Raw genomic sequence first — 21,856 nt, forward strand, 5'->3', positions numbered from 1 at the left:
TAAAGTGTATCCTATACCAGGGACACATCGTAACCAGATTAAAGTGTGTCCTATACCACGGACACATCATAACCAGATTAAAGTGTGTCCTATACCAGGGACACATCGTAACCAGATTAAAGTGTGCCCTATACCAGGAACACATCGTAACCAGATTAAAGTGTGCCCTATACCAGGGACACATCGTAATCATATTAAAGTGTGTCCTATACCAGGGACACATCGTAACCAGATTAAAGTGTGTCCTATACCAGGGACACATCGTACCCAGATTAAAGTGTGTCCTATATCAGGAACACATCGTAACCAGATTAAAGTGTGTCCTATACTAGGGACACATCGTAACCAGAATAAAGTGTGTCCTATACCAGGGACACATCGTAACCATATTAAAGTGTGTCCTATACCAGGGACACATCGTAACCAGATTAAAGTGTGTCCTATACCAGGAACACATCGTAACCAGATTAAAGTGTGTCCTATACCAGGGACACATGGTAACCATATTAAAGTGTGTCCTATACCAGGGACACATCGTAACCATATTAAAGTGTGTCCTATACCAGGGACACATCGTAACCATAGTAAAGTGTATCCTATACCAGGGACACATCGTAACCAGATTAAAGTGTGTCGTATACCACGGACACATCGTAACCAGATTAAAGTGTGTCCTATACCACGGACACATCGTAACCAGATTAAAGTGTGCCCTATACCAGGGACACATCGTAACCAGATTAAAGTGTGTCCTATACCAGGGACACATCGTAACCATATTAAAGTGTGTCCTTTACCAGGGACTCATGGTAACCAGATTAAAGTGTGTCCTATACCAGGGACACATCGTAACCATATTAAAGTGTATACTATACCAGGGACACATCGTAACCAGATTAAAGTGTATACTATACCAGGGACACATCGTAACCAGATTAAAATGTATCTTATACCAAGGACACACCGTACCCAGATTAAAGTGTATCCTATTCCAGGGACACATCGTAACCAGATTAAAGTATATACTATACCAGGGACACATCGTAACCAGATTAAAGTGTATCCTATACCAGGGACACATCGTAACCAGATTAAAGTGTGCCCTATACCAGGGACACATCGGAACCATATTAAAGTGTGTCCTATACCAGGGACACATCGTAACCAGATTAGAGTGTATCCTATACCATGGACACATCGTAACCAGATTAAAGTGTATACTATACCAGGGACACATCGTAACCATATTAAAGTGTATCCTATACCAGGGACACATCGTAACCAGATTAAAGTGTATCCTACACCAGGGACACATCGTAACTAGATTAAAGTGTATCCAATACCAGGGACACACCGTCCCCAGATTAAAGTGTATACTATACCAGGGACCCATCGTAACCAGATTAAAGTGTATCCTATACCAGGGACACATCGTAACCAGATTAAAGTGTATACTATACCAGGGACACATCTTAACCAGATTAAAGTGCATCCTATACCAGGGACACATCGTAACCAGATTAAAATGTGTCCCATACCACGGACACATCGTAACCAGATTTAAGTGTATCCTATACCAGGGACTCATCGTAACCATATTAATGTGTATACTATACCAGGGACACATCGTAACCAGATTAATGTGTATACTATACCAGGGACACATCTTAACCAGATTAAAGTGTATCCTATACCAGGGACACATCGTAAACAGATTAAAGTGTGTTCTATACCAGGGACACATCGTAACCAGATTAAAGTGTGTTCTATACCAGGGACACATCGTAACCATATTAAAGTGTATACTATAGCAGGGACACATCATAACCAGATTAAAGTGTATCCTTTACCAGGCCTAGGGACACATCGTAACCAGATTAAAGTGTATCCTATACCAGGGACACATCGTAACCAGATTAAAGTGTATACTATACCAGGGACACATCGTAACCAGATTAAAGTGCATCCTATACTAGGGACACATCATAACCAGAATAAAGTGTGTCCCATACCAGGAACACATCGTAACCAGATTAAAGTGTATCCTATACCAGGGACTCATCGTAACCAGATTAAAGTGTATACTATACCAGGGACACATCGTAACCAGATTAAAGTGTATCCTGTACCAGGGACACATCGTAACCAGATTAAAGTGTATACTGTACCAGGGACACATCGTTACCAGTTTAAAGTGTATACTATACGAGGGACACATCGTAACCAGATTAAATTGTATACTATACCAGGGACACATCGTAACCATATTAAAGTGTATACTATACCAGGGACACATCGTAACCAGATTAAAGTGTATACTATACCAGGGACACATCGTAACCAGATTAAAGTGTATCTTATACCAAGGACACACCGTACCCAGATTAAAGTGTATCCTATTCCAGGGACACATCGTAACCAGATTAAAGTGTATACTATACCAGGGACACATCGTAACCAGATTAAAGTGTATCCTATACCAGGGACACATCGTAACCAGATTAAAGTGTGCCCTATACCAGGGACACATCGGAACCATATTAAAGTGTGTCCTATACCAGGGACACATCGTAACCAGATTAAAGTGTATCCTATACCATGGACACATCGTAACCAGATTAAAGTGTATACTATACCAGGGACACATCGTAACCATATTAAAGTGTATCCTATACCAGGGACACATCGTAACCAGATTAAAGTGTATCCTATACCAGGGACACATCGTAACTAGATTAAAGTGTATCCAATACCAGGGACACACCGTCCCCAGATTAAAGTGTATACTATACCAGGGACCCATCGTAACCAGATTAAAGTGTATCCTATACCAGGGACACATCGTAACCAGATTAAAGTGTATACTATACCAGGGACACATCTTAACCAGATTAAAGTGCATCCTATACCAGGGACACATCGTAACCAGATTAAAATGTGTCCCATACCACGGACACATCGTAACCAGATTAATGTGTATCCTATACCAGGGACTCATCGTAACCAGATTAATGTGTATACTATACCAGGGACACATCGTAACCATATTAATGTGTATACTATACCAGGGACTCATCGTAACCAGATTAAAGTGTATACTATACCAGGGACACATCGTAACCAGATTAAAGTGTATCCTATACCAGGGACACATCGTAACCAGATTAAAGTGTATACTGTACCAGGGACACATCGTTACCAGTTTAAAGTGTATACTATACGAGGGACACATCGTAACCAGATTAAATTGTATACTATACCAGGGACACATCGTAACCATATTAAAGTGTATACTATACCAGGGACACATCGTAACCAGATTAAAGTGTATACTATACCAGGGACACATCGTAACCAGATTAAAGTGTATCTTATACCAAGGACACACCGTACCCAGATTAAAGTGTATCCTATTCCAGGGACACATCGTAACCAGATTAAAGTGTATACTATACCAGGGACACATCGTAACCAGATTAAAGTGTATCCTATACCAGGGACACATCGTAACCAGATTAAAGTGTGCCCTATACCAGGGACACATCGGAACCATATTAAAGTGTGTCCTATACCAGGGACACATCGTAACCAGATTAAAGTGTATCCTATACCATGGACACATCGTAACCAGATTAAAGTGTATACTATACCAGGGACACATCGTAACCATATTAAAGTGTATCCTATACCAGGGACACATCGTAACCAGATTAAAGTGTATCCTATACCAGGGACACATCGTAACTAGATTAAAGTGTATCCAATACCAGGGACACACCGTCCCCAGATTAAAGTGTATACTATACCAGGGACCCATCGTAACCAGATTAAAGTGTATACTATACCAGGGACACATCGTAACCAGATTAAAGTGTATACTATACCAGGGACACATCTTAACCAGATTAAAGTGCATCCTATACCAGGGACACATCGTAACCAGATTAAAATGTGTCCCATACCACGGACACATCGTAACCAGATTAAAGTGTATCCTATACCAGGGACTCATCGTAACCAGATTAATGTGTATACTATACCAGGGACACATCGTAACCATATTAATGTCTATACTATACCAGGGACACATCGTAACCAGATTAAAGTGTCTCCTATACCAGGGACACATCGTAACCAGATTAAAGTGTGTTCTATACCAGGGACACATCGTAACCAGATTAAAGTGTGTTCTATACCAGGGACACATCGTAACCATATTAAAGTGTATACTATACCAGGGACACATCATAACCAGATTAAAGTGTATCCTATACCAGGCCTAGGGACACATCGTAACCAGATTAAAGTGTATCCTATACCAGGGACACATCGTAACCAGATTAAAGTGTATACTATACCAGGGACACATCGTAACCAGATTAAAGTGCATCCTATACTAGGGACACATCGTAACCAGAATAAAGTGTGTCCCATACCAGGAACACATCGTAACCAGATTAAAGTGTATCCTATACCAGGGACTCATCGTAACCAGATTAAAGTGTATACTATACCAGGGACACATCGTAACCAGATTAAAGTGTATCCTATAGCAGGGACACATCGTAACCAGATTAAAGTGTGTTCTATACCAGGGACACATCGTAACCAGATTAAAGTGTGTTCTATACCAGGGACACATCGTAACCATATTAAAGTGTATCCTATACCAGGGACACATCGTAACCAGATTAAAGTGTATATAATACCAGGGACACATCGTAACCAGATTAAAGTGTATCCTATACCAGGGACACATCGTAACCAGATTAAAGTGTATCCTATACCATTGACACATCGTAACCATATTAAAGTGTGTCCTATACCAGGGACACATCGTAACCAGATTAATGTGTATCCTATACCAGGGACACATCGTAACCAGATTAATGTGTATCCTATACCAGGGACACATCATAACCAGATTAAAGTGTATCCTATACCAGGGACACATCGTAACCAGATTAAAGTGTATACTATACGAGGGACACATCATAACCAGATTAAAGTGTGTCCTATACCAGGGACACATCGTAACCAGATTAATGTGTATCCTATACCAGGGACACATCGTAACCAGATTAATGTGTGTCCTATACCACGGACACATCGTAACCAGATTAAAGTGTGTTCTATACCAGGGACACATCGTAACCAGATTAAAGTGTGCCCTATACCAGGGACAGATCATAACCATATTAAAGTGTATCCTATACCAGGGACACATCGTAACCATATTAAAGTGTGTCCTATACCAGGGAAACATCGTAACCAGATTAAAGTGTATACTATACCAAGGACACATCGTAACCAGAATAAAGTGTATACTATACCAGGGACACATCGTTACCAGATTAAAGTGTGTCCTATACCAGGGACACATCGTAACCAGATTAAAGTGTATCCTATACCAGGGACACATCATGACCAGATTAAAGTGTATACTATACCAGGGACACATCGTTACCAGATTAAAGTGTATACTATACGAGGGACACATCGTAACCAGATTAAAGTGTATACTATACCAGGAACACATCGTCACCATATTAAAGTGTATACTATACCAGGGACACATCATAACCAGATTAAAGTGTATATTATACCAGGGACGCATTGTAACCAGATTAAAGTGTATCCTATACCAGGGACACACCGTACCCAGATTAAAGTGTATCCTATACCAGGGACACATCGTAACCAGATTAAAGTGTATACTATTCCAGGGACACACCGTACCCAGATTAAAGTGTGTCCTATACCAGGGACACATCGTAACCAGATTAAAGTGTATCCTATACCAGGGACACATCGTACCCAGATTAAAGTGTGTCCTATACCAGGGACACATCGTACCCAGATTAAAGTGTGTCCTATACAAGGGACACATCGTAACCAGATTAAAGTGTGTCCTATACCAAGGACACATCGTAACCAGATTAAAGTGTATCCTATACCAGGGATACATCGTAACCAGATTGAAGTGTTTCCTATACCAGGGACACATCGTAACCAGATTAAAGTGTGCCCTATACCAGGAACACATCGTAACCAGATTAAAGTGTGCCCTATACCAGGGACACATCGTAACCATATTAAAGTGTGTCCTATACCAGGGACACATCGTAACCAGATTAAAGTGTGTCCTATACCAGGGACACATCGTACCCAGATTAAAGTGTGTCCTATATCAGGAACACATCGTAACCAGATTAAAGTGTGTCCTATACTAGGGACACATCGTAACCAGATTAAAGTGTGTCCTATACCAGGGACACATCGTAACCATATTAAAGTGTGTCCTATACCAGGGACACATCGTAACCAGATTAAAGTGTGTCCTATACCAGGAACACATCGTAACCAGATTAAAGTGTGTCCTATACCAGGGACACATCGTAACCATATTAAAGTGTGTCCTATACCAGGGACACATCGTAACCATATTAAAGTGTATCCTATACCAGGGACACATCGTAACCAGATTAAAGTGTGTCGTATACCACGGACACATCGTAACCAGATTAAAGTGTGTCCTATACCACGGACACATCGTAACCAGATTAAAGTGTGCCCTATACCAGGGACACATCGTAACCAGATTAAAGTGTGTCCTATACCAGGGACACATCGTAACCATATTAAAGTGTGTCCTTTACCAGGGACACATCGTAACCAGATTAAAGTGTGTCCTATACCAGGGACACATCGTAACCATATTAAAGTGTATACTATACCAGGGACACATCGTAACCAGATTAAAGTGTATACTATACCAGGGACACATCGTAACCAGATTAAAGTGTATCTTATACCAAGGACACACCGTACCCAGATTAAAGTGTATCCTATTCCAGGGACACATCGTAACCAGATTAAAGTGTGTCCTATACCAGGAACACATCGTAACCAGATTAAAGTGTGTCCTATACCAGGGACACATCGTAACCATATTAAAGTGTGTCCTATACCAGGGACACATCGTAACCATATTAAAGTGTATCCTATACCAGGGACACATCGTAACCAGATTAAAGTGTGTCGTATACCACGGACACATCGTAACCAGATTAAAGTGTGTCCTATACCACGGACACATCGTAACCAGATTAAAGTGTGCCCTATACCAGGGACACATCGTAACCAGATTAAAGTGTGTCCTATACCAGGGACACATCGTAACCATATTAAAGTGTGTCCTTTACCAGGGACACATCGTAACCAGATTAAAGTGTGTCCTATACCAGGGACACATCGTAACCATATTAAAGTGTGTCCTTTACCAGGGACACATCGTAACCAGATTAAAGTGTGTCCTATACCAGGGACACATCGTAACCATATTAAAGTGTATACTATACCAGGGACACATCGTAACCAGATTAAAGTGTATACTATACCAGGGACACATCGTAACCAGATTAAAGTGTATCTTATACCAAGGACACACCGTACCCAGATTAAAGTGTATCCTATTCCAGGGACACATCGTAACCAGATTAAAGTATATACTATACCAGGGACACATCGTAACCAGATTAAAGTGTATCCTATACCAGGGACACATCGTAACCAGATTAAAGTGTGCCCTATACCAGGGACACATCGGAACCACATTAAAGTGTGTCCTATACCAGGGACACATCGTAACCAGATTAGAGTGTATCCTATACCATGGACACATCGTAACCAGATTAAAGTGTATACTATACCAGGGACACATCGTAACCATATTAAAGTGTATCCTATACCAGGGACACATCGTAACCAGATTAAAGTGTATCCTACACCAGGGACACATCGTAACTAGATTAAAGGGTATCCAATACCAGGGACACACCGTCCCCAGATTAAAGTGTATACTATACCAGGGACCCATCGTAACCAGATTAAAGTGTATCCTATACCAGGGACACATCGTAACCAGATTAAAGTGTATACTATACCAGGGACACATCTTAACCAGATTAAAGTGCATCCTATACCAGGGACACATCGTAACCAGATTAAAATGTGTCCCATACCACGGACACATCGTAACCAGATTAAAGTGTATCCTATACCAGGGACTCATCGTAACCATATTAATGTGTATACTATACCAGGGACACATCGTAACCAGATTAATGTGTATACTATACCAGGGACACATCGTAACCAGATTAAAGTGTATCCTATACCAGGGACACATCGTAACCAGATTAAAGTGAGTTCTATACCAGGGACACATCGTAACAAGATTAAAGTGTATCCTATACCAGGCCTAGGGACACATCGTAACCAGATTAAAGTGTATCCTATACCAGGGACACATCGTAACCAGATTAAAGTGTATACTATACCAGGGACACATCGTAACCAGATTAAAGTGCATCCTATACCAGGCCTAGGGACACATCGTAACCAGATTAAAGTGTATCCTATACCAGGGACACATCGTAACCAGATTAAAGTGTATACTGTACCAGGGACAAACCGTACCCAGATTACAGTGTGCCCTATACCAGGGACACATCGTAACCAGATTAAAGTGTGCCCTATACCAGGGACACATCGGAACCATATTAAAGTGTGTCCTATACCAGGGACACATCGTAACCAGATTAAAGTGTATCCTATACCATGGACACATCGTAACCAGATTAAAGTGTATACTATACCAGGGACACATCGTAACCATATTAAAGTGTATCCTATACCAGGGACACATCGTAACCAGATTAAAGTGTATCCTATACCAGGGACACATCGTAACTAGATTAAAGTGTATCCAATACCAGGGACACACCGTCCCCAGATTAAAGTGTATACTATACCAGGGACCCATCGTAACCAGATTAAAGTGTATCCTATACCAGGGACACATCGTAACCAGATTAAAGTGTATACTATACCAGGGACACATCTTAACCAGATTAAAGTGCATCCTATACCAGGGACACATCGTAACCAGATTAAAATGTGTCCCATGCCACGGACACATCGTAACCAGATTAAAGTGTATCCTATACCAGGGACTCATCGTAACCAGATTAATGTGTATACTATACCAGGGACACATCGTAACCATATTAATGTGTATACTATACCAGGGACACATCGTAACCAGATTAAAGTGTCTCCTATACCAGGGACACATCGTAACCAGATTAAAGTGTGTTCTATACCAGGGACACATCGTAACCAGATTAAAGTGTGTTCTATACCAGGGACACATCGTAACCATATTAAAGTGTATACTATACCAGGGACACATCATAACCAGATTAAAGTGTATCCTATACCAGGCCTAGGGACACATCGTAACCAGATTAAAGTGTATCCTATACCAGGGACACATCGTAACCAGATTAAAGTGTATACTATACCAGGGACACATCGTAACCAGATTAAAGTGCATCCTATACTAGGGACACATCGTAACCAGAATAAAGTGTGTCCCATACCAGGAACACATCGTAACCAGATTAAAGTGTATCCTATACCAGGGACTCATCGTAACCAGATTAAAGTGTATACTATACCAGGGACACATCGTAACCAGATTAAAGTGTATCCTATAGCAGGGACACATCGTAACCAGATTAAAGTGTGTTCTATACCAGGGACACATCGTAACCAGATTAAAGTGTGTTCTATACCAGGGACACATCGTAACCATATTAAAGTGTATCCTATACCAGGGACACAACGTAACCAGATTAAAGTGTATATAATACCAGGGACACATCGTAACCAGATTAAAGTGTATCCTATACCAGGGACACATCGTAACCAGATTAAAGTGTATCCTATACCATTGACACATCGTAACCATATTAAAGTGTGTCCTATACCAGGGACACATCGTAACCAGATTAATGTGTATCCTATACCAGGGACACATCGTAACCAGATTAATGTGTATCCTATACCAGGGACACATCGTAACCATATTAAAGTGTATCCTATACCAGGGACACATCGTAACCATATTAAAGTGTGTCCTATACCAGGGACACATCGTAACCAGATTAAAGTGTATACTATAGCAAGGACACATCGTAACCAGAATAAAGTGTATACTATACCAGGGACACATCGTTACCAGATTAAAGTGTGTCCTATACCAGGGACACATCGTAACCAGATTAAAGTGTATCCTATACCAGGGACACATCATGACCAGATTAAAGTGTATACTATACCAGGGACACATCGTTACCAGATTAAAGTGTATACTATACGAGGGACACATCGTAACCAGATTAAAGTGTATACTATACCAGGAACACATCGTCACCATATTAAAGTGTATACTATACCAGGGACACATCGTAACCAGATTAAAGTGTATATTATACCAGGGACGCATTGTAACCAGATTAAAGTGTATCCTATACCAGGGACACACCGTACCCAGATTAAAGTGTATCCTATACCAGGGACACATCGTAACCAGATTAAAGTGTATACTATTCCAGGGACACACCGTACCCAGATTAAAGTGTGTCCTATACCAGGGACACATCGTAACCAGATTAAAGTGTATCCTATACCAGGGACACATCGTACCCAGATTAAAGTGTGTCCTATACCAGGGACACATCGTACCCAGATTAAAGTGTGTCCTATACAAGGGACACATCGTAACCAGATTAAAGTGTGTCCTATACCAAGGACACGTCGTAACCAGATTAAAGTGTATCCTATACCAGGGACACATCGTAACCAGATTGAAGTGTTTCCTATACCAGGGACACATCGTAACCAGATTAAAGTGTATACTATACCAGGGACACATCGTAACCATATTAAAGTGTATCCTATACCAGGGACACATCGTAACCAGATTAAAGTGTATCCTATACCAGGAACACATCGTAACCAGATTAAAGTGTATCCTATACCAGGGACACATCGTACCCAGATTAAAGTGTGTCCTATACCAGGGACGCATCGTAACCAGATTAAAGTGTATCCTATACCATGGACACACCGTACCCAGATTAAAGTGTATCCTATACCAGGGACACATCGTTACCAGATTAAAGTGTGTCCTATACCAGGGACACATCGTAACCAGATTAAAGTGTATCCTATACCAGGGACACATCGTGACCAGATTAAAGTGTATACTATACCAGGGACACATCGTTACCAGATTAAAGTGTATAATATACGAGGGACACATCGTAACCAGATTAAAGTGTATACTATACCAGGGACACATCGTAACCATATTAAAGTGTATACTATACCAGGGACACATCGTAACCACATTAAAGTGTATATTATACCAGGGACGCATTGTAACCAGATTAAAGTGTATCCTATACCAGGGACACACCGTACCCAGATTAAAGTGTATCCTATACCAGGGACACATCGTAACCAGATTAAAGTGTATACTATACCAGGGACACACCGTACCCAGATTAAAGTGTGTCCTATACCAGGGACACATCGTAACCAGATTATTAAAGTGTATCCTATACCAGGGACACATCGTACCCAGATTAAAGTGTGTCCTATACCAGGGACACATCGTACCCAGATTAAAGTGTGTCCTATACCAGGGACACATCGTAACCAGATTAAAGTGTGTCCTATACCAAGGACACATCGTAACCAGATTAAAGTGTACCCTATACCAGGGATACATCGTAACCAGATTGAAGTGTATCCTATACCAGTGACACATCGTAACCAGATTAAAGTGTATACTATACCAGGGACACATCGTAACCATATTAAAGTGTATCCTATACCAGGAACACATCGTAACCAGATTAAAGTGTTTCCTATACCAGGGACACATCGTACCCAGATTAAAGTGTGTCCTATACCAGGGACGCATCGTAACCAGATTAAAGTGTATCCTATACCAGGGACACACCGTACCCAGATTAAAGTGTATCCTATACCAGGGACACATCGAAACCAGATTAAAGTGTATACTATACCAGGGACTCATCGTAACCAGATTAAAGTGTATACTATACCAGGGACTCATCGTAACCAGATTAAAGTGTATCCTATACCAGGGACACATCGTAACCAGATTAAAGTGTGTCCTATACCAGAGACACATCGTAACCAGATTATTATAGTGTATCCTATACCAGGGACACATCGTACCCAGATTAAAGTGTGTCCTATACCAGGGACACATCGTACCCAGATTAAAGTGTGTCCTATACCAGGGACACATCGTAACCAGATTAAAGTGTGTCCTATACCAAGGACACATCGTAACCAGATTAAAGTGTATCCTATACCAGGGATACATCGTAACCAGATTGAAGTGTATCCTATACCAGTGACACATCGTAACCAGATTAAAGTGTATACTATACCAGGGACACATCGTAACCATATTAAAGTGTATCCTATACCAGGGACACATCGTAACCAGATTAAAGTGTATCCTATACCAGGAACACATCGTAACCAGATTAAAGTGTATCCTATACCAGGGACACATCGTACCCAGATTAAAGTGTGTCCTATACCAGGGACGCATCGTAACCAGATTAAAGTGTATCCTATACCAGGGACACACCGTACCCAGATTAATGTGTATCCTATACCAGGGACACATCGAAACCAGATTAAAGTGTATACTATACCAGGGACTCATCGTAACCAGATTAAAGTGTATCCTATACCAGGGACACATCGTAACCAGATTAAAGTGTATCCTATACCAGGAACACATCGTAACCATATTAAAGTGTATACTATACCAGGGACACATCGTAACCAGATTAAAGTGTATCCTATACCAGGGACACACCGTACCCAGATTAAAGTGTGCCCTATACCAGGGACACATCGTAACCAGATTAAAGTGTGTCCTATACCAGGGACACATCGTAACCAGATTAAAGTGTATCCTATACCAGGGACACATCGTAACCAGATTAAAGTGTATCCTATACCAGGGACACATCGTAACCAGATTAAAGTGTATCCTATACCAGGGACACAACGTAACCAGATTAAAGTGTATCCTATACCAGGGACACATCGTAATCAGATTAAAGTGTATCCTATACCAGGGACACACCGTACCCTGATTAAAGTGTATCCTATACCAGGGACACATCGTAACCAGATTAAAGTGTATACTATACCAGGGACTCATCGTAACCAGATTAAAGTGTATCCTATACCAGGGACACATCGTAACCAGATTAAAGTGTATCCTATACCAGGAACACATCGTAACCATATTAAAGTGTATACTATACCAGGGACACATCGTAACCAGATTAAAGTGTATTCTATACCAGGGACACACCGTACCCAGATTAAAGTGTGCCCTATACCAGGGACACATCGTAACCAGATTAAAGTGTGTCCTATACCAGGGACACATCGTAACCAGATTAAAGTGTATCCTATAACAGGGACACATCGTACCCAGATTAAAGTGTGTCCTATACCAGGGACACATCGTAACCAGATTAAAGTGTATCCTATACCAGGGACACATCGTACCCAGATTAAAGTGTGTCCTATACCAGGGACACACCGTAACCAGATTAAAGTGTATCCTATACCAGGGACACATCGTAACCAGATTAAAGTGTATCCTATACCAGGGACACATCGTAACCAGATTAAAGTGTATCCTATACCAGGGACACATCGTAACCAGATTAAAGTGTATCCTATTCCAGGGACACATCGTAACCAGATTAAAGTGAATCCTATACCAGGAACACATCGTAACCAGATTAAAGTGTGTCCTATACCAGGGACACATCGTAACCTGATTAAAGTGTATCCTATACCAGGGACACATCGTACCCAGATTAAAGTGTGTCCTAAACCAGGGACACATCGTAACCAGATTAAAGTGTGTCCAATACCAGGGACACATCGTTCCCAGATTAAAGTGTGTCCTATACCTGTGACACATCGTAACCAGATTAAAGTGTATCCTATACCAGGGACACATCGTAACCAGATTAAAGTGTATCCTATACCAGTGACACATCGTAACCAGATTAAAGTGTATCCTATACCAGGGACACATCGTAACCAGATTAAAGTGTATCCTATACCAGGGACACATCGTAACCAGATTAAAGTGTATCCTATACCAGGGACACACCGTACCCAGATTAAAGTGTATCCTATACCAGGGACACATCGTAACCAGATTAAAGTGTATCCTATACCAGGAATACATCGTAACCATATTAAAGTGTGTCCTATACCAGGGACACATCGTAACCAGATTAAAGTGTATCCTATACCAGGTACACAACGTAACCAGATTAAAGTGTATACTATACCAGGGACACATCGTAACCATATTAAAGTGTGTGTCCTATACCAGGGACATATCGTAACCATATTAAAGTGTATCCTATACCAGGGACACATCGTAACCAGATTAAAGTGTATCCTATGCCAGAGACACATCGTAACCAGATTAAAGTGTATCCTATACCAGGGACACATCGTACCCAGATTAAAGTCTGTCCTATACCAGGGACACATCGTAACCAGATTAAAGTGTATTCTATACCAGGGACACACCGTACCGAGATTAAAGTGTATCCTATACCAGGAACACATCGTAACCATATTAAAGTGTATACTATACCAGGGACACATCGTAACCAGATTAAAGTGTATCCTATACCAGGGACACACCGTACCCAGATTAAAGTGTGCCCTATACCAGGGACACATCGTAACCAGATTAAAGTGTGTCCTATAGCAGGGACACATCGTAACCAGATTAAAGTGTATCCTATACCAGGGACACATCGTACCCAGATTAAAGTGTGTCCTATACCAGGGACACATCGTAACCAGATTAAAGTGTATCCTATACCAGGGACACATCGTACCCAGATTAAAGTGTGTCCTATACCAGGGACACACCGTAACCAGATTAAAGTGTATCCTATACCAGGAACACATCGTAACCAGATTAAAGTGTATCCTATACCAGGGACACATCTTAACCAGATTAAAGTGTGTCCTATACCAGGGACACATCGTAACCAGATTGAAGTGTATCCTATACCAGGGACACATCGTAACCAGATTAAAGTGTGTCCTATAGCAGGGACACATCGTAACCAGATTAAAGTGTATCCTATACCAGGAACACATCGTAACCATATAAAAGTGTGTCCTATACCAGGGACACATCGTAACCAGATTAAAGTGTATCCTATACCAGGGACACAACGTAACCAGATTAAAGTGTATACTATACCAGGGACACATCGTAACCATATTAAAGTGTGTCCTATACCAGGGACATATCGTAACCAGATTAAAGTGTATCCTATACCAGGGACACATCTTAACCAGATTAAAGTGTGTCCTATACCAGGGACACATCGTAACCAGATTGAAGTGTATCCTATACCAGGGACACATCGTAACCAGATTAAAGTGTGTCCTATACCAGGGACACATCGTAACCAGATTAAAGTGTGTCCTATACCAGGGACACATCGTAACCAGATTAAAGTGTATCTTATACCAGGGACACATCGTAACCAGATTAAAGTGTATCCTATACCAGGGACACATCGTAACCAGATTAAAGTGTATCCTATACCAGGGACACATATTAACCAGATTAAAGTGTATCCTATACCAGGGACACACCGTACCCAGATTAAAGTGTATCCTATACCAGGGACACATCGTAACCAGATTAAAGTGTATACTATACCAGGGACATATCGTAACCAGATTAAAGTGTGTCCTATACCAGGGACACATCGTAACAAGATTGAAGTGTATCCTATACCAGGGACACATCGTAACCAGATTAAAGTGTGTCCTATACCAGGGACACATCGTAACCAGATAAAAGTGTATCCTATACCAGGGACACATCGTAACCAGATTAAAGTGTATCCTATACCAGGGACACATCGTAACCAGATTAAAGTGTATCCTATACCAGGGACACATCGTAACCAGATTAAAGTGTATCCTATACCAGGGACACATCGTAACCAGATTAAAGTGTATCCTATACCAGGGACACACCGTACCCAGATTAAAGTGTATCCTATACCAGTGACACATCGTAACCAGATTAAAGTGTATCCTATACCAGGGACACATCGTAACCAGATTAAAGTGTATCCTATACCAGGGACACATCGTAACCAGATTAAAGTGTATCCTATACCAGGGACACACCGTACCCAGATTAAAGTGTATCCTATACCAGGGACACATCGTAACCAGATTAAAGTGTATCCTATACCAGGAACACATCGTAACCATATTAAAGTGTGTCCTATACCAGGGACACATCGTAACCAGATTAAAGTGTGTCCTATACCAGGGACACAACGTAACCAGATTAAAGTGTATACTATACCAGGGACACATCATAACCATATTAAAGTGTGTGTCCTATACCAGGGACATATCGTAACCATATTAAAGTGTATCCTATACCAGGGACACATCGTAACCAGATTAAAGTGTATCCTATACCAGGGACACATCGTAACCAGATTAAAGTGTATCCTATACCAGGGACACATCGTACCCAGATTAAAGTCTGTCCTATACCAGGGACACATCGTAACCAGATTAAAGTGTATTCTATACCAGGGACACACCGTACCCAGATTAAAGTGTATCCTATACCAGGGACACATTGAAACCAGATTAAAGTGTATACTATACCAGGGACTCATCGTAACCAGATTAAAGTGTATCCTATACCAGGGACACATCGTAACCAGATTAAAGTGTATCATATACCAGGAACACATCGTAACCATATTAAAGTGTATACTATACCAGGGACACATCGTAACCAGATTAAAGTGTATCCTATACCAGGGACACACCGTACCCAGATTAAAGTGTGCCCTATACCAGGGACACATCGTAACCAGATTAAAGTGTGTCCTATAGCAGGGACACATCGTAACCAGATTAAAGTGTATCCTATACCAGGGACACATCGTACCCAGATTAAAGTGTGTCCTATACCAGGGACACATCGTAACCAGATTAAAGTGTATCCTATACCAGGGACACATCGTACCCAGATTAAAGTGTGTCCTATACCAGGGACACACCGTAACCAGATTAAAGTGTATCCTATACCAGGAACACATCGTAACCAGATTAAAGTGTATCCTATACCAGGGACACATCGTAACCAGATTAAAGTGTATCCTATTCCAGGGACACATCGTAACCAGATTAAAGTGTATCCTATACCAGGGACACACCATACCCAGATTAAAGTGTATCCTATACCATGGACACATCGTAACCAGATTAAAGTGTATACTATACCAGGGACTCATCGTAACCAGATTAAAGTGTATCCTATACCAGGAACACATCGTAACCATATAAAAGTGTGTCCTATACCAGGGACACATCGTAACCAGATTAAAGTGTATCCTATACCAGGGACACAACGTAACCAGATTAAAGTGTATACTATACCAGGGACACATCGTAACCATATTAAAGTGTGTCCTATACCAGGGACATATCGTAACCAGATTAAAGTGTATCCTATACCAGGGACACATCTTAACCAGATTAAAGTGTGTCCTATACCAGGGACACATCGTAACCAGATTGAAGTGTATCCTATACCAGGGACACATCGTAACCAGATTAAAGTGTGTCCTATACCAGGGACACATCGTAACCAGATTAAAGTGTGTCCTATACCAGGGACACATCGTAACCAGATTAAAGTGTATCTTATACGAGGGACACATCGTAACCAGATTAAAGTGTATCCTATACCAGGGACACATCGTAACCAGATTAAAGTGTATCCTATACCAGGGACACATCGTAACCAGATTAAAGTGTATCCTATACGAGGGACACACCATACCCAGATTAAAGTGTATCCTATACCAGGGACACATCGTAACCAGATTAAAGTGTATACTATACCAGGGACATATCGTAACTAGATTAAAGTGTATCCTATACCAGGGAAACATCTTAACCAGATTAAAGTGTGTCCTATACCAGGGACACATCGTAACAAGATTGAAGTGTATCCTATACCAGGGACACATCGTAACCAGATTAAAGTGTGTCCTATACCAGGGACACATCGTAACCAGATTAAAGTGTATCCTATACTAGGGACACATCGTAACCAGATTAAAGTGTATCCTATACCAGGGACACATCATAACCAGATTAAAGTGTATCCTATACCAGGGACACATCGTAACCAGATTAAAGTGTATCCTATACCAGGGACACATCGTAACCAGATTAAAGTGTATCCTATACCAGGGACACACCGTACCCAGATTAAAGTGTATCCTATACCAGGGACACATCGTAACCAGATTAAAGTGTATACTATACCAGGGACTCATCGTAACCATATTAAAGTGTATCCTATACCAGGGACACATCGTAACCAGATTAAAGTGTATCCTATACCAGGAACACATCGTAACCATATTAAAGTGTGTCCTATACCAGGGTCACATCGTAACCAGATTAAAGTGTATCCTATACCAGGGACACAACGTAACCAGATTAAAGTGTATACTATACCAGGGACACATCGTAACCATATTAAAGTGTGTGTCCTATACCAGGGACATATCGTAACCATATTAAAGTGTATCCTATACCAGGGACACATCGTAACCAGATTAAAGTGTATCCTATACCAGGAACACATCGTAACCAGATTAAAGTGTATCCTATACCAGGGACACATCGTACCCAGATTAAAGTCTGTCCTATACCAGGGACACATCGTAACCAGATTAAAGTGTATCCTATACCAGGGACACACCGTACCCAGATTAAAGTGTATCCTATACCAGGGACACATCGAAACCAGATTAAAGTGTATACTATACCAGGGACTCATCGTAACCAGATTAAAGTGTATCCTATACCAGGGACACATCGTAACCAGATTAAAGTGTATCCTATACCAGGAACACATCGTAACCATATTAAAGTGTATACTATACCAGGGACACATCGTAACCAGATTAAAGTGTATCCTATACCAGGGACACACCGTACCCAGATTAAAGTGTGCCCTATACCAGGGACACATCGTAACCAGATTAAAGTGTGTCCTATACCAGGGACACATCGTAACCAGATTAAAGTGTATCCTATACCAGGGACACATCGTACCCAGATTAAAGTGTGTCCTATACCAGGGACACATCGTAACCAGATTAAAGTGTATCCTATACCAGGGACACATCGTACCCAGATTAAAGTGTGTCCTATACCAGGGACACACCGTAACCAGATTAAAGTGTATCCTATACCAGGAACACATCGTAACCAGATTAAAGTGTATCCTATACCAGGGACACATCGTAACCAGATTAAAGTGTATCCTATTCCAGGGACACATCTTAACCAGATTAAAGTGTATCCTATACCAGGGACACATCGTAACCAGATTAAAGTGTATCCTATACCAGGGACACACCATACCCAGATTAAAGTGTATCCTATACCATGGACACATCGTAACCAGATTAAAGTGTATACTATACCAGGGACTCATCGTAACCAGATTAAAGTGTATCCTATACCAGGAACACATCGTAACCATATTAAAGTGTGTCCTATACCAGGGACACATCGTAACCAGATTAAAGTGTATCCTATACCAGGGACACAACGTAACCAGATTAAAGTGTATACTATACCAGGGACACATCGTAACCATATTAAAGTGTGTCCTATGCCAGGGACATATCGTAACCAGATTAAAGTGTATCCTATACCAGGGACACATCTTAACCAGATTAAAGTGTGTCCTATACCAGGGACATATCGTAACCAGATTGAAGTGTATCCTATACCAGGGACACATCGTAACCAGATTAAAGTGTGTCCTATACCAGGGACACATCGTAACCAGATTAAAGTGTGTCCTATACCAGGGACACATCGTAACCAGATTAAAGTGTATCTTATACCAGGGACACATCGTAACCAGATTAAAGTGTATCCTATACCAGGGACACATCGTAACCAGATTAAAGTGTATCCTATACCAGGGACATATCGTAACCAGATTAAAGTCTGTCCTATACCATATTAAAGGATGATGCTTTTATATGTCTACAGTAGAATGCACTACGTGTGAACTACTATGGCTATATGGTTTGCAGAGGCGGCGGCAGCTTTTTTTGACTGTGGGGGCGAAGATTTTGTGATGGCCGGAACGATGTCAGATGTAAATTAACTGTCTGTTATTGAGAATCAGTAAAGCACCTATGTGTTACTGGATCTATAAGTCAGTTGAACACTTTTTGCTGTAGCATACTTTTTTTAAAGCGACAGTAGCTCTAATTTTGAATATTTTTTGTTCTGTAAATATAACCAGAAATCTTACCTAAATATTAGTTTAGACACAATTACTTGGGAAAAGTGACACATGGCTAATGTCACATAAAATGCGACCGTCAGCGTAGAAGGCGACGTATTGGGCATTTCGACCAAGACCCGGTAAATTGTGATCTTCTACTGTAATCACTGGGGTTTGATTTCAATAAATGGCGCCCATCGCTTTAACACGGCGTATGTGCTATGATTTTAATGCTTACATTTCAGCGACGGAAAATTGAAACAGATGACACAGGAACAGTTTTATAATCTATTCGCTAAATGTAATCTTAATATTTCGAAATGTGAAATAAACATCACCACCCAAAGCGGTAATGTGTAATACTGTACAGTCAAAAAAACATGTACTAGTGCATAGTATAATTCTAGGGATGTGTATGACAATAAAAAATAATCATTACCAAATGCCTCGAGCATCAGGCCAGTCTCTAGCACATCCGGCTGACAATTGGAAACCTGTTGTAGGCGTCCTGAACAGATAATGATCATTCACCAACGTTTGACGGAGGCATTCATCCATGGTTACCAGTGGATGGTACTCGCCATTCGAGATTGTGGTCAATGCTTGAAAATACATATAATACAACAATACTCGAATCAGAAGCCAGCCACTGCTAAAATACTAAATACGTTTTGGTGGTTTATTTAATTGCATATGATAAAGTGCTTATGTCAAAATCAAACATATCACATGCAAATTAAATATTCACATAATGTACATGAATAAAATTTCTTATTTAATGTTAAATGATCTTTATTTATATATTTATAGCGACTTAGGCCTGGGTATTGGTATACGATGTCGGACGAGCCTACTAATGTCATTTATTGTCGTTTTATAACAATTTACCGTCTGATAGTATCCGTTCCACTTCTCTTCGCTCAGATCTACAACAGAATGGGGAAAGACAGTATCCGCGCAGATTTCGGCTTGTGCGTACTCTTGAACTAATAACATATTTTTCGTCCAAAACACAACCTGTTATCTTTTTAGGATCAAGGTCTGTCTTATTAATACACTCTACAAATGAACACAACAAGTTACGAAATGTGTTATCGTCAAAAAGATGATTGACAACTGTTATTAACTACAAACTGGTTTTCTTTGAATACACGTCTCCTTTAAAAATCAAAACATTCCACCTATAACCTTTTCAATAATATTGCTAACAAACAAACCATTACGACCGAAATGGCGGAGGTAATTAATCAAGTCTACTCACCAGATAGTTTAATGCCATGACGCTTTTCAATTATGTTATCAAATACCTCAGCAAACACTGCATACGACTCTTCATCACCAGCAACAATACCAATTTTTTCTATCAAGAAAAATAACAAAAAACGTAGTACAATTTTTTGTTCTACCGTTGATATAAAGAGAAAAGAAAACATGGTCTCCTCAATGTTGGTTCTTTGTGAACAATGAAGACATTCTTTATACTTATACACATACTTATACACATTATTTTGTGAT

The 21,856-nt window shown here is 40.6% G+C and overlaps 1 protein-coding gene across 1 annotated transcript in view; it reads right to left on the reverse strand.

Moving 5' to 3' along the window:
• Positions 1-21,856, reverse strand: part of LOC102805212 (arginine kinase-like) — a 114,268-nt gene that overhangs the window by 41,185 nt on the left and 51,227 nt on the right. Inside the window, exons 3-5 of the mRNA XM_085506681.1 lie at positions 21,603-21,701; positions 21,230-21,400; positions 20,781-20,943 (exon numbers count right to left, since the gene is read on the reverse strand). Of these exons, the coding sequence (XP_085362807.1) occupies positions 20,781-20,943; positions 21,230-21,400; positions 21,603-21,701 (433 nt within the window). The remainder of the gene's footprint in view (positions 1-20,780; positions 20,944-21,229; positions 21,401-21,602; positions 21,702-21,856) is intronic.

The sequence above is a fragment of the Saccoglossus kowalevskii genome, chromosome 13 (genome assembly GCF_978046115.1).
Source record: "Saccoglossus kowalevskii chromosome 13, keSacKowa6.1, whole genome shotgun sequence".
In the NCBI taxonomy this organism is placed as follows: domain Eukaryota; kingdom Metazoa; phylum Hemichordata; class Enteropneusta; family Harrimaniidae; genus Saccoglossus; species Saccoglossus kowalevskii.